The sequence below is a fragment of the Labeo rohita genome, chromosome 4 (genome assembly GCF_022985175.1).
Source record: "Labeo rohita strain BAU-BD-2019 chromosome 4, IGBB_LRoh.1.0, whole genome shotgun sequence".
NCBI classification, from domain to species: Eukaryota; Metazoa; Chordata; class Actinopteri; order Cypriniformes; family Cyprinidae; genus Labeo; species Labeo rohita.
The window spans coordinates 44,333,467-44,346,557 of NC_066872.1; the positions used below are offsets into that span (position 1 = coordinate 44,333,467).

Consider the following 13,091-nt stretch of genomic DNA (forward strand, 5'->3'; position numbering starts at 1 on the left):
TTATAGTTTCAAGATGATTGCAGTGCATTAATTCGAGAAAGTTGTGCAGTGTGCTGCAGTGCTGCATTGAAGAGCACTTATTCAATTTTGCAAATAATTGCGAAAAAGATATAATCAAATTAAGAGTGAAATTTTTAAATAGAAAGAATAGAATAGAAAATGAACAGTAAAAATTACTTTTTGAAGATTATTGGAGTGTGTTTTACAAGTAAAAAGCAATTTGGGTTTTTTTATGCTTCAAAATTTAATGTTTAATTTAATGCATTTTCTTGCTGTTTCTTTGTGATTGTTTCTGAGTAAAAATTGCTTTTGACCAATTGTTTGTGTAGCAATTTCTTGTAAAATATACTCCAGTGATCTGAAGTTTTATTTACAACTTAAAAAAAAAAAAAGAAAAATCATTTTTATGATATAACTAAATGGTTTTGAGTTCAAAACCAGTTTGTTTACCAATTAGTTTTATGATTAAATATAGAATTCTTCCTTTTTTTGCATTTTTAATCATCAGCCCTTATATGTCAATGGTAAGTATGTTTTAGTGCTTCTAAAAGTGTCTTAAGTATATATGTTTTTCACCATGGCTTTAATGTAAATCACGACCGAATGCCTTTATATGTAACTTAAATTTACAAATGTTATTAAATTATCTAAGGCTAAACAGATCATTAGATGTCATAAAAGATTTAAACATATAAAATTTGTAAGGATCTGTGAAGAATGATGTTTTTCAGTGTATTTTTTTTCTTGTAAAACATACTCCAGTGACCTTCTGGTGTATTTACAACTTCAGAAAAATAAATTTTAAGGTGTAAAGCTTTTTTATTAAACATTTTTTATATATTTTTTAAATAACTAATATTAAATTCTGTAAAAAATATGTGACCCTGGACCAAAAAAGCACTCATATGGGTACATTTTTTGAAATTAAGATTTATACGTCTTCCATTATACAGCTTTCCGTTAATGTATGGTTATTTAGGATATATTTGGCTGAGATACAACTAATTGAAAATCTGGAATCTGAGGGTGCAAAAAAAAAAAAAAAAAAAAAAAAAAAAAATACTGAGAAATTCGCCTTCAAAGTTGTCCAAATGAAGCTCTTAGCAATGCACATTACAAATCAAAAAGAAAGTTTTCATATTATTACGGTAGAAAATGTACAAAATATCTTAATGGAACATGATCTTACCTTAATATCCTAATGATTTTTGGCATAAAAGAAAAATCTATAATTTTAACCCATACAGTGTATTTTTGGCTATTGATCTAAATATACCCCTGCTACTTAAGACTGATTTTGTGGTTCAGGGTCACATATTGTGATTTCTGCATTCTAATTAAATACTCAAATATTGCACAGTGTGAAAGCTACATGCTTCTCCCTTCTGAATATGAATGAACTGTGGTGTAATGGTGGTGTTGAGTGCAGTTCTGTTTAGTGAAACTAAACAGTGGCATTTACACATGATATTAGAGACCTAACTAGAAAGGAGCAAATATTGGTTAAAATCAGTTAAACCGATTATCTCTGTCACTACAAAAAGCTGATTCATGAACTATTGTGTCCTTTTGCAAGATACATAACCTCAGGTTACTCAAGGGACTGTCTCTGTGGTGATAAGTGTAGTGAGTCAGAAAAGTAGAAAAAGCATCTGCTAAATGACTAATGTAAACATCGCGGCTTGTGAAGAGGGCTGCAATATTTTTGAAGTTCGTGCTTTATGTGTCCAATGATTTATGAATTCAAAGCAGCCTCTGAAATTTATAGTTTAGTTGATGTTTCATTTACTGCACTGGCTGCGCTCAAGGACTCATCAAGTTCAATCAGAATATACAATCAGAGCTTGAATAGCTAAATTACTAGCCAAGATAGCTTGGAGACTCTTATAGAAGTTACTTATATAAGGTTCTTGCGTATGTGAGTTATAAAGGATATAACCAAGTTGCAACTGGTCAAAATTTTGTTATTCGGCCACACATTCGCTCGCTTGCTTGTTTTCAGATTTTATGACAGCAGGCTTATTATAGTTAAAACTAAAACCATAAAGAACCTAAAATAAACAAAGTAAAATTAAATATGAAAAATATTAATTAATAAAATAAAAAAAGTATTTTAAAAAACATAAACATTTTCTCAGTTTTTCATTTTCAGTTACTAAAATGGTGCTAAAATAACTACAAATTAATATAACAAATATATTTTAATAACCTCACACCACAATATTACTAAAACTTTAACTAAAATTAAAAAGCATAAAAATAAAACTATTGAAATAAAATAAAGCTAATAAAAGCTATAAACAGTTAAAATAAGAAGCACTAACAAAGAAATCTTTGCAAAAACTAAACCTGAGATTAAAGCCTACAGAACTATGGTGCATGTGTTTCACAAGTTCACTGGTTTTATTTGGAATTGCTCTTTAATCTCAAAGTGGTTGTTGAGATTAAAATTCCCAAAGCGACGTATAAGGTACATAAGCGCTGAGCGAATGCCTGCAGCATTAGATTAGATGAGCATAGGGCATGCCTTTGTTTACATGCTTGCGAAGAAAAGCTTGCACAGTACTTCACTAGGTTTCATTGTATCAATTATTCGAAATGCAACAGCATTGTAATATTTTCCCAAGATTTTCTCAATTCAAGCATGCATTTTGTTTTAAAACCCGTATCAGGATGTTATAGGAGAAAATGCACTCCACAAAAAGTTGCACATTTCTCCTGGGAGCTGATCTTTCCGCTGCTATTTTTAGAGCTGTCACTTCAATCAGTCTATAAGAAGCGAACGAGAATTGCATTGCATGAAGTTTTGTTTCACACCGTGTGCCAAATTTGTACGGATTCCTCAAATTCTGTTTAAACCTGTAACAAGCACAACATATTCTTGCAAAAAGCAGTTTTACAGCAGGAGAAATGGATCTCACACACATGCGAACTGTTTTTCTTTCAGGGGTGCATGCATAAATGCCAAGAAACTGCATTAGAGAGACGCCACCCAAAGAAAACGACATCTTTTTGTGGAAAATGGACCCGCCGCACAAGGAGAGACGGTCACCGGAAAACGGCCCCAGCTCGGCTCGGCCCTGTTGCTCAAGCCTCAAGGTAAATCTTTTGTCTTGAACGCCTATAGGAGCTTTATTCTCAACTGTTAGTCATGTTGATGCCTGAAGGAGAAGCGCTGGTATGTCTGTGAGCGCGCAGCTCTGTTGCTTTGAAGGCCCCTGGCGCTGTGACGTCATTGGGTCCAAACAAGATTTAGCTTCGGTTTGTGGTGGAATCTTCTTCTGAAGAGCTGAGGATGGAGAACATAGGGGGTTTTGAGCCAGCGCTCCTGATGAGATGATTATGGCTAATGATGTAAATAATGAGAGAGTCATGCTCCGCAGTTCCTTTGTTATAAACACATGAGAGCGGCCACAGAAGACCCATTCAGCTCTCGGAATAAGATGCACAGTCACTGGTAGATGTATTGTAAGGTTATAATGTAAAGGTGTACTTAAGCTCAATTTTAAAACATACAGTACTAATCACATACTAGCAGATTTTTTTCTCAATTGTGGCAAAGTGAAAAGCCAATGGGGTTATTATTATTGGTCCTTGTTGATTGATACATTGCAAGACAATGGCTACCGGCACTGTGAGAGTGAAAAAAGCACATACAGGCAACACATAATTGAAACCCATGGCTCCTGACAATATATTAAGGTCTTATGAAGTGAAACGATCAGCCTGTGCAAAAAACTGAACATTATTTACAACATTATTACCTGTAATCCAAAGCCTCAGGCAAATGGTTCAGAGTGATGTCTGGTTCATGAATCATTCTTTTGAGTCAGTTCTTTTTAATGAACTAGTTGAACCAGTTCAACACATCAGACTGAATCGTCTAAAACAGTTTATAGCTTGAGCAGCACAAATCTGCAAGTTACTCAATCAGAATTCACTTTCAGACACCTGACAGTCACACCGACTCGAAATGAGCTAATATTTGAACCAGTTTATTGAAATGAACTGTCTGAACGAACAAGTTCGCAGAAGAGAATCAGATTTCCCCGTAATTTCAGTTATAACCAATCTTTGTTTCTATAGACTTGCCTCTTTCTTGTCAAAATTGGCCTTGTTTACTTTATTAACATATGTTTTTAGTCTTTTTTTTTATATATATATGTGTGTGTGTGTGTATGTATAGAGAGAGAGAGCAAGAGAGAGATTTTTTTTTTTTTTTTTTTTTTTTTTTTTAAAAAAGAAGATTCTTATGCTCATCAAGACTGTATTTGATCAGAAATACAGAAAAAAAATGTAATTTTGTAAAATATTATTGCAATTAGAATATTCTTTAAAATATAATTTATTTCTGTGATGCAAAGCTGAATTTTCAGCATCAGTACTCCAGTCTTCAGTGTCACATGACCCTTCAGAAATCATTCTAATATGATGATTTATTTTCAGTGTTGGAAACAGTTGTGCTGCTTAATTTTTATTTTTTGATACTTTTTTTTCAGGATTCTTTTATTTAAAAAAAGTTAAAGTTAGGTGGACACTTTACTTGTATTCAAAGAATCACAGAAAAAAGTATCACAGGTTCCAAAAAAATATTAAGCAGCACAGTTGTTTCAACACTGATGCTAAATCAGCATATTAGAGTGATTTCTGAAGGATCATGTGACACTGAAGACTGGAGTAATGGCTGATGAAAATTCAGCGCTGCGTCACAGAAATAAATTATATTTTAACGTATATTAAAATAGGAAACCAATATTATAAATTGCAATAATATTTCACAGTATTGCTGTTTTTTTCTGTATTTTTGATCAAATAAATACAGCCCTGATGAGCATAAGAGACTGCATTAAAAAAAACATTCAAAATTGTACTGATCCCAAACTTTCGAACAGCTATATATATATATATATATATATATATATATATAAATTCTAAGCAGACATGTAATTTTTCTTTAAAGACTTGCAGCACTTCTCAGCCTCTCTTTCTTGTCAGCATGATTTTAAGATCATCCTTGTTTACTTTTAATAATACACATTTCTTATTGTAAATAATTCATGTTGTGCACGCTGCTCCACAGAAGAAAAAAATGTTGGTCTTTGTTATATATATATATATCATTAAAATATAATCACTTGTTCTGCCTCTTAAACAGCTTTCTTTTTCTATTTACTATAAATTCTCAATGGATGCATTTTTTCCCTCTTTAAATATCCAGTTGAATCAAATGTTGACTTTAGCCAACCCATGTAATGGTTTAGAAACACTTTTACTTGAGCCTTTAATTTAAAACACATCAAAACCATAATTTGCTGTTTGATAAATGCTAGTTGATAACAGGTGGAAGTACATTGTTGTTTTCATTGCACACACTCATGCACGACCACAGTTTTTTCTGGCAATTTTGTTTTGAGTGCAATGATTGCTGGACTTTTCCCGTTATGATGACATGTTTGTTATACTGATAATTGCATACACAAATGCTATTCTGCACCAAAAATGTAGCTTTTGGATCAAGCTACAGCAAAGAAATACAACGAGAGATTGTCCAACATGGCAGAAATCCAAGAGTGCATTCTGACTGTGGCTCTCTAGGCCATCGAGGGGTTAAATGCCTCTTTAAAGAGCATACAAAACGTTATCAGCTAACTTATTTAGGGTATCGAACCTCCGACCCTTTGGGTTTGACTAGCGAGTGTTTGTGTCTCATGTTGAGTTCTCAAACGAGCCATATTACAGACTCTGAAACATTAAGCACTTAGTTAGTGACATGAAATGTTTTTCTACACATTAAGATCGGGCACATGCAGATGAGATCTGAATTTAGGGCTTGTTTTTGCTTGGGATTAAATTTGCATGAGACAACAGTGTAAAAGCTGCTTAGAATCAGATTATTTCGCACACAGCTAACGAAAGGAGCGAGCACAATGAAAAGGCCGTTTCTAAGAAAAGAGACCACGCAGAGGTGCGGTAAATTACATCTTGGATGTGTCCTGATCATAATCCTCCAATAAACCTTTATGGAGGCCTATTCTGATTTCCAAATTCTTTGCTTTAGCCCAAGGTCTGATCTTAGAAATGATCTGCATGCTTCAGGAGCACAGGCTAATCTGATGAATGAAGGTATTGTAATTGCACTCATAGAGACTCTTATGGTAAAGCCGATTAGCGTTTCCAGTGGTGTTCGAGCTCTACAAGTTTTTCTTTCGATAACACAAAAATAAGACATTTTGTCACATCCAGCAAAAAAATTAAGGACAACTTGGACCGCATTCAAAGGTTTGGGGATGAGTTCATTTAGTTACGGTTCATTTATGAACCAAATATTTATGAATTATGGTATCGCTTTGTCTAAACATAGTGTTTAAGAAGTTTTATCTGATCTCTGGTAGTCACTACATTCATTAAAAAAAAAAAAATGAAATAAAACAGGAAAGATCAGAGAATTTAAAAAACTGTGATAGCCATGCATGGAAAATGAATCAAAACTATTACAAATAAACATTTTATCGCCTTTTTCACATCAAAAATATTTTAATGGCTTGATATTGCTGTTTGTTAAAGCTTTGTGTAGAATATAATTTTTTTTTTTTTTTTTAAGCTAGTTGGCAAGAAAGCATTTCTTCCTTTTTCAGTTTTAGTTAATAGCTGAATTTAGATAATAACCTAAACTAGTTTATTTTCGGTCTTTTTATAGTTTTTAAGTTTTGATTAGTTTATCTGTTGTAGTGCCTAAATTTAAACTAAACAAAATTAAGAAATTATATAAATATATTTTTTTTACATTTAAAAAAAATAGTTATGTATGTATATTTCTTATTTTCAGTTAAAAAAAAAAAAAATTAAAGAAGGTAACCCTAATTTTTTGTGTTATTTTGTATTTTTTATGTATTTATTTTCATTTTATTTTCATTCTCTTTTGTTAAGGTTTTAGTAATTTGTTGTAATGTTTTTTGTTTGTTTGTTTTAATATGTTATTTATTTTAATATGTCTGTATAGTTTATTATTCATTTCTGGTTTTATTATTATTTTTTTTTTAATTATTCAACTAAATGTCATTTTTTTTTTTATTATTATTATTATTATAAGTTGATTTTTTTTATTTTTTTTTTTTTTATTGAAAATGTTTGGTTTTAGTTAGCAGTAATAACCATGATATATATAAAAATGTGAATGGCAATATGATACATAAATGAATGTAAAAACGAACATCCAATAATGACAGAAGATTGGAAAGATGTAAAATGTCACTATTAAAAAAGTGAGGAAATGCTGAATTTTAAATTTTCTGTACAAGATGTTATCGTCAATGTACAAAAGCATTCAGTTCTGTGCTGTGCCGGCGCTATGGAGCGTAAACTACAGACGTCAGTGCGTGACGGCCGCTCGCTCGAGCGCATGCTTGGGAAATCCATAAGCGCGTGAAGGGACCCATGTGTTCCTGAGTGAGGAAATCTCTGGACTGTTGTAAAAGCTGAAAATTAGCCCAGAGGCCACGGCGAGCACGTGTTGCTGTTGGCTGCTGGTCAGATTACTGCGTCCACGTGTAATGTGATCTAAGTTGCGCTCCAAAGAGATGAGGGATGTGCCACTGCATTGACAGTAAATTTATGACGATTTGAAGTCAGTGACAGATGCTTGTGCATGTGCACGGAACCTCCAGCATTTAAAACTTTTAGTCAAGGTCTTTTTTTTAAATATTTGCCATCTACAGTGTCAAAAATTTGGAAACTTCATGATTCTTAAATATTTTAAAATGCTCAACAAAACTGCATTTATTTGATCAAAAATGCAGTAAAATTGTGAAATATTAGAACAATTTAAAATAACTGTTTCCTATGTAATATGTTATAAAATGTAATTTATTCCTGTGATCAGAGCTGATTTCTTTAGTGTTATTACTCCAGTCTTCAGTGTCACATGATCCTTCAGAAATCATTCTTATATGCTGATTGGCTGCTCAAGAAAATATAATATAATAATATAGGTTTCTTGAGCAGCAAATCTGCGTATTAGAATGATTTCTGAAGGATCATGTGACACTGAAAACTAGAGGAATGATGCTGAAAATTCAGCTTTGATCACAGAAATAAATTACATTTAACAATTTATTTACATAGGAAAGAGTTATTTTAAAGTGTAAACATATTTCACAATTTTTGCTGTAGTTTTGAGCTCACAATCAAGCCTGGGTGAGCAGAAGACATTAAAAACATTTAAAAACTGTAATGTTTCCAAACTTTTGACAAGTACTGTACATTCTGTGCTTGTTTGCAATCCATCACTGGACAGGTGATTGTCATCGTTCACCTTTCAGCTGGGTTTCTATTCTGAGCGTCCCATCATGGGAGAACATGTGTGGCGTGCCTGAAACTTCCAGTGTGCTTTATGTACACTTTCTCACACTCCCTTTCTTTGTTTTATCCTTCTTTAAGATACTGTGTCTTTAGATACGGCTTTCTTCACTCAGCGTTAGAAACCTCCCAAATACCAGCATGCTCTGCGCTATCCCCTGTAGCCCAAAGTGAGCATAAATCTTTCAGAAATGTGAGTGCTCGAGTCCCAGTCGAAGAACACAATCCATTATGACGCAGGGTTGCGTGACCCAGGACAAAGTTGTGATAACTTGTTTAAGTGAAGGACGCAGACTGTAAACACTGCAGTGTTCGTGAGAAGAATAGCCTCGGCTAATTGATTGATTGATTTTAGATGTTATAAAAGACATCTTTGGATTTGTCAAATGATTCATTTGGGCTGAAATGATTCAAATATGTCTGTTCAATGAAGCTGTGAATTATTATTATTATTATTATTATTATCATTATTATTATTATTATTATTATCATTTTTTTTTTCTCTCTCTCTCTGATTTAAGTATCTACAGGTGATGGAAAGAAGTTTGGGGTTGTTTTTTTTATGTTTTTGAAAGAAGTCTCTGCATTTATTTGACCAAAAATACAGTAAAAATTGTGAAATATTATTACAATTTAAAATAACTGTTTCCTATGTGAATGTATTTTGAAATTGAATTTATTTCTTGTGATCAAAACTGAATTTTTAGCATCATTACTCCAGTCTTCAGTGTCACATGATCTTTCAGAAATCATTCTAATCTGCTGATTTGCCTCTCAAAAAACGTCAGTATTATATTAATTTATTTTATATTATTTTATATTATATTATATTTCAATGTTGAAATGCTGTGCTGCTTATTAATTTGCCGATATTTTTTTTTTTTTTAGGATTCTTTGATTAAATATAAAATTCTTAACAACAGCATTTGTTTGAAATGGAAATTGTGACATTAAACATGTTTTTACTGTCATTTTTGATCAATTTAATGTGTATTTGCTGAATAAACTTTCTATTAAAACTCACACATCCCAAACATTTGAATAGTAGTGTATCATTGTTTCTGCATAAATATGAAGCGGCACAATTGTAGATTAAATGATATATATTCATATAAATATAAAATTAATTATATAAATTAATTATCATAATCTCAGTATTTTGATAGTTTAATTATTTTAATAAATGCATAATTTATTCTAAATATTTCATACATTTATAAATATTATTTATCATTTTTATATTATTACTAAATAATTTTTAAATTATTTATAATTTTATTAATAAATAAAATTATATTAATATAATAAAATATATTTACAAAAATATAAATTTTGATCTATGAATGCATTCTTGCTGAATAAATTATTAAAAGTAAACAGTAAAAACATTTTTAATGTCACAAAATTTCTATTTCAAAAAAATGCTGTTCTTCTGAATTTTATATTGGTCAAAGAATCAAAAAAAAAAAATCTGCTAATTAAGCAGCACAGCATTTTAACATATAATATTCAACATAACATTATACATTTATAAATATTATTTATAATTTTGTATAATATTAAGTAATTTTTACATTATCTATAATGTATTATAATAATTTGTAATTTTTATATTTATAGAAATATGCAATTTAATCTACTATAAAAATTATTTGTAATACTGTAATGATGGGGGAAAAAACAGTTTTTATGCAGTCATAAAAAGATTGTTTTAATCAAAAGTTTTATGCCGCTGAGCTTCAAAAAGTGATTCAGCTCTTTTTTTTTTTTTTTTCAGTCTTTGTACATGTAAAATTCAAGTGTGGGTTGAAAGATGACTGTATAGCTGACGATTTGATCATCAAAGGCTTCTCATCTCGTCTCGTCTCTTCTGGCCTCATCTTTTTTCCCCCATCTTCTCTTTTTGCTTCTTCACCCTTCTCTCCTTCTCCACCTTTCCGTTGATTATTAATTTGGATGCAGGGAGCACGCATACGTGCGGGAAACCCCACAAGAGTGAAGATGCACCGCTGCGTCGAGGCGAAACCTCTGCGAATGCTGATGATTTTGGCCCAGAAACCCCAGCAACAGACGATAAAAGTGTCTGTGTTTCATCATCAAAAGCAGCGAGTCATTTTTCCCGTTGTTTTGCTCATATGGAGGCTTAAGTCACTGTGGTTGAATGCAGTAGCATCGCTCAAGAGCGTGACATAAGCTCCCCTAATCCGCTTTTTGTCCCCACTACCCATAATGCAGTGCAGTTTGAGAAATGCACCCCCCCTCCCCTCCATCTCTCCATCTCTACTCGGGTTCTCTTATCCCCTACGATTTTAAATGCATATTAATGAAGAGTTGCTTCCATGTCCAAAAATAGGTTAATGAGGGAGAGTGCGAGTTGTGCATGCGGCATCTGACGAAGCGCTGCTGAATAAAACCTCTCTCTTTCTGTGTCTCATTACAGATGTTCCTCGTGGCCTTGTCCTTTGCCTACTTCGCCAAGGCATTATCCGGGAGCTATATGAAAAGCACAATAACTCAGCTGGAAAGACGCTTCGACATCCCCAGTTACTTAATAGGTGTCATTGATGGCAGCTTTGAAATAGGTAAGAACCGGATCTTCATGCGTCAGCAGACCTTTCGCTACGCTTCGATCCCGTCACCTCCGCCAACCAGTTGCCAAGGCTTTCGTCTAGGCTTTCACGGCATCCGTGGCGCTCCTTGCGCCGGTGCGAAATAATACTGAGACGCGCCATGTGTGCTGCAATTTGCATCTGTCATCGTCTGCAGTGCAGTCGTCTGACAGATCAGACGGTTATGCAACTGCAAACGCGATTAACAAGTCACAACTGCAGTATAAAGAGTGCTCATCTTCACAAATGCAAACTGCATTTTTACGTTTGCACGTGCATAAATCGCAATTGCAATAAAATGCTTTAATTTGCTGTATAGCATGGTGCCAAAGAAAATATGGTACTTGTTTGCATCACAGTCGTAAACTTTGATTTTTTTTTTTTTTTTTTTTTTTTTATGAATATGAAATTGATTTATTTGAAGTAGAAAGCTTTATCTATGATAAATGTCTTCAATCAATCAATTTAATGCATCCTTGCAGAATAAAAGTACAAAAATGTATATAATAAATAAATATAATATCTACTAAATAAACATTAAATAAATAAATTATATTCATCTATTTCATGCATTCATGCTGAATAAAATTACAAATATTAATATAATGTAAACATGGTATTTATTTAGATAATAAATGTATATTCAATATTTACAAAAAACAAAAATAAAAATATTAATCTATTCAATGCATACTTGCTAAATAATAATAATGAATAAATGTGCCAATGTTAATATAATAAACGTAAATCTAATATTTACAAAAAATTTAAATATTGATCTTTTTTTCTCCATTCTTGCTGAATACATTTAAAAAAAATTTAAATATAATTATTCATCTAATGTTTTCTTGTAAAATAGAATTAAAAATATTTAGTAAATATTTGATAAATATAAATATAATATTTATGGAAAGAAAATATTAAAGTAATAATCCATTCAGTGCATATTTACTATGATCTCACATGATTTTGTATATTTACTACATAAATATTGGTCTATTTTATGCATGCTTGCTGAACAAAATTACAAATATGTTGAAAATATTAATATAATATTTACAAAAAATATAAATATTGATCTATTAATGCATTCTTGCTAAATAAAAGTATAAATATGTCATATAAATTCTTAATAAAATTGCTAATATTAATATTTACAAATATAGCATTTACAAAAATACTATATAAATATTGATTCTTGCTGAACAAAATTACAAATATGTAGAAAATAAATATAATTTTTACAAAAGAAACAAAATATAAATAACCAATTCAGTACATTCTTGCGGAATAAGTGTAAAGATAATATATACAATGATTTATAAATATTAATCTGCTCATACTTGAATGAAATTAAAATATTTTAGAAAAGTGTATATATGTGTATATATATATACTGATTATCCAAATATCTTAATATTTTGACCTTTTCAGGTGTGCAGGGATACAAGTGCTAAAATAAAACAGGGTTTTTATGTTGTCAAGGGATGCCACAGAACAGCCATTAAAACACTGTTGTAATCAAAGTTTTATTCCGCTGAGCTTCAGAATTGACTCTGCTCTTTATTCATCTTTGTGCATGTAAAATCATAATTTAGAGTAATGAAAGCGAGGCTAAACCCTGCTCACACTGCTGCAGCCGCCACTCACGTGGCCCTAGCAACCAGTGTTTCCATAGGAGCGTTGCCATGGCAACGGGAAACGGCACGCAGCTTCGCGGAGATCGTGTGTCAGAGTTAGCATCACTGTCTAGCTGTCTTATGTCCCCGTTATCAACAAGTGCTTGGGAAAAGGCCGGACAAAGGCCGCTGTGTGTTATTGTGTGTGTTTTGTAAATGTTTGGGTGAGTTGGTTCTTTTTGGTTGGACTGACCTCCTCACACACTGAGCCATGGTCTAAATGTCTGAGAATTCCTGTTCCCTTTAAAGCCGTGAAATGTCCTGAACGCCACACTGGGTACAGAGCTGTGCTATAATCGTCCTCACAAAGACCTCCGTTCATGGAGCCGTGAAGCTCAGAAACCAAATAAATCTGCCAATAAATGTTCCTCACAGACAAAGAGGTCAATCATGTAGAAATCAGCTGGGAAGCGTCATGTTCAGAGAATTTGTGGAGCGGATACGTGCG

At 32.2% G+C, this 13,091-nt stretch overlaps 1 protein-coding gene across 3 annotated transcripts in view; it reads left to right on the forward strand.

Moving 5' to 3' along the window:
- slco1c1 (solute carrier organic anion transporter family, member 1C1) overlaps positions 1–13,091 on the forward strand; it is a 40,134-nt gene that overhangs the window by 10,417 nt on the left and 16,626 nt on the right. For all 3 annotated transcript variants that reach the window (XM_051107707.1, XM_051107706.1, XM_051107708.1), the window contains 2 exons: positions 2,948–3,099; positions 10,796–10,937. In XM_051107707.1, coding sequence (XP_050963664.1) covers positions 2,962–3,099; positions 10,796–10,937 — 280 coding nt within the window. In that variant the 5' untranslated portion in view covers positions 2,948–2,961. The remainder of the gene's footprint in view (positions 1–2,947; positions 3,100–10,795; positions 10,938–13,091) is intronic.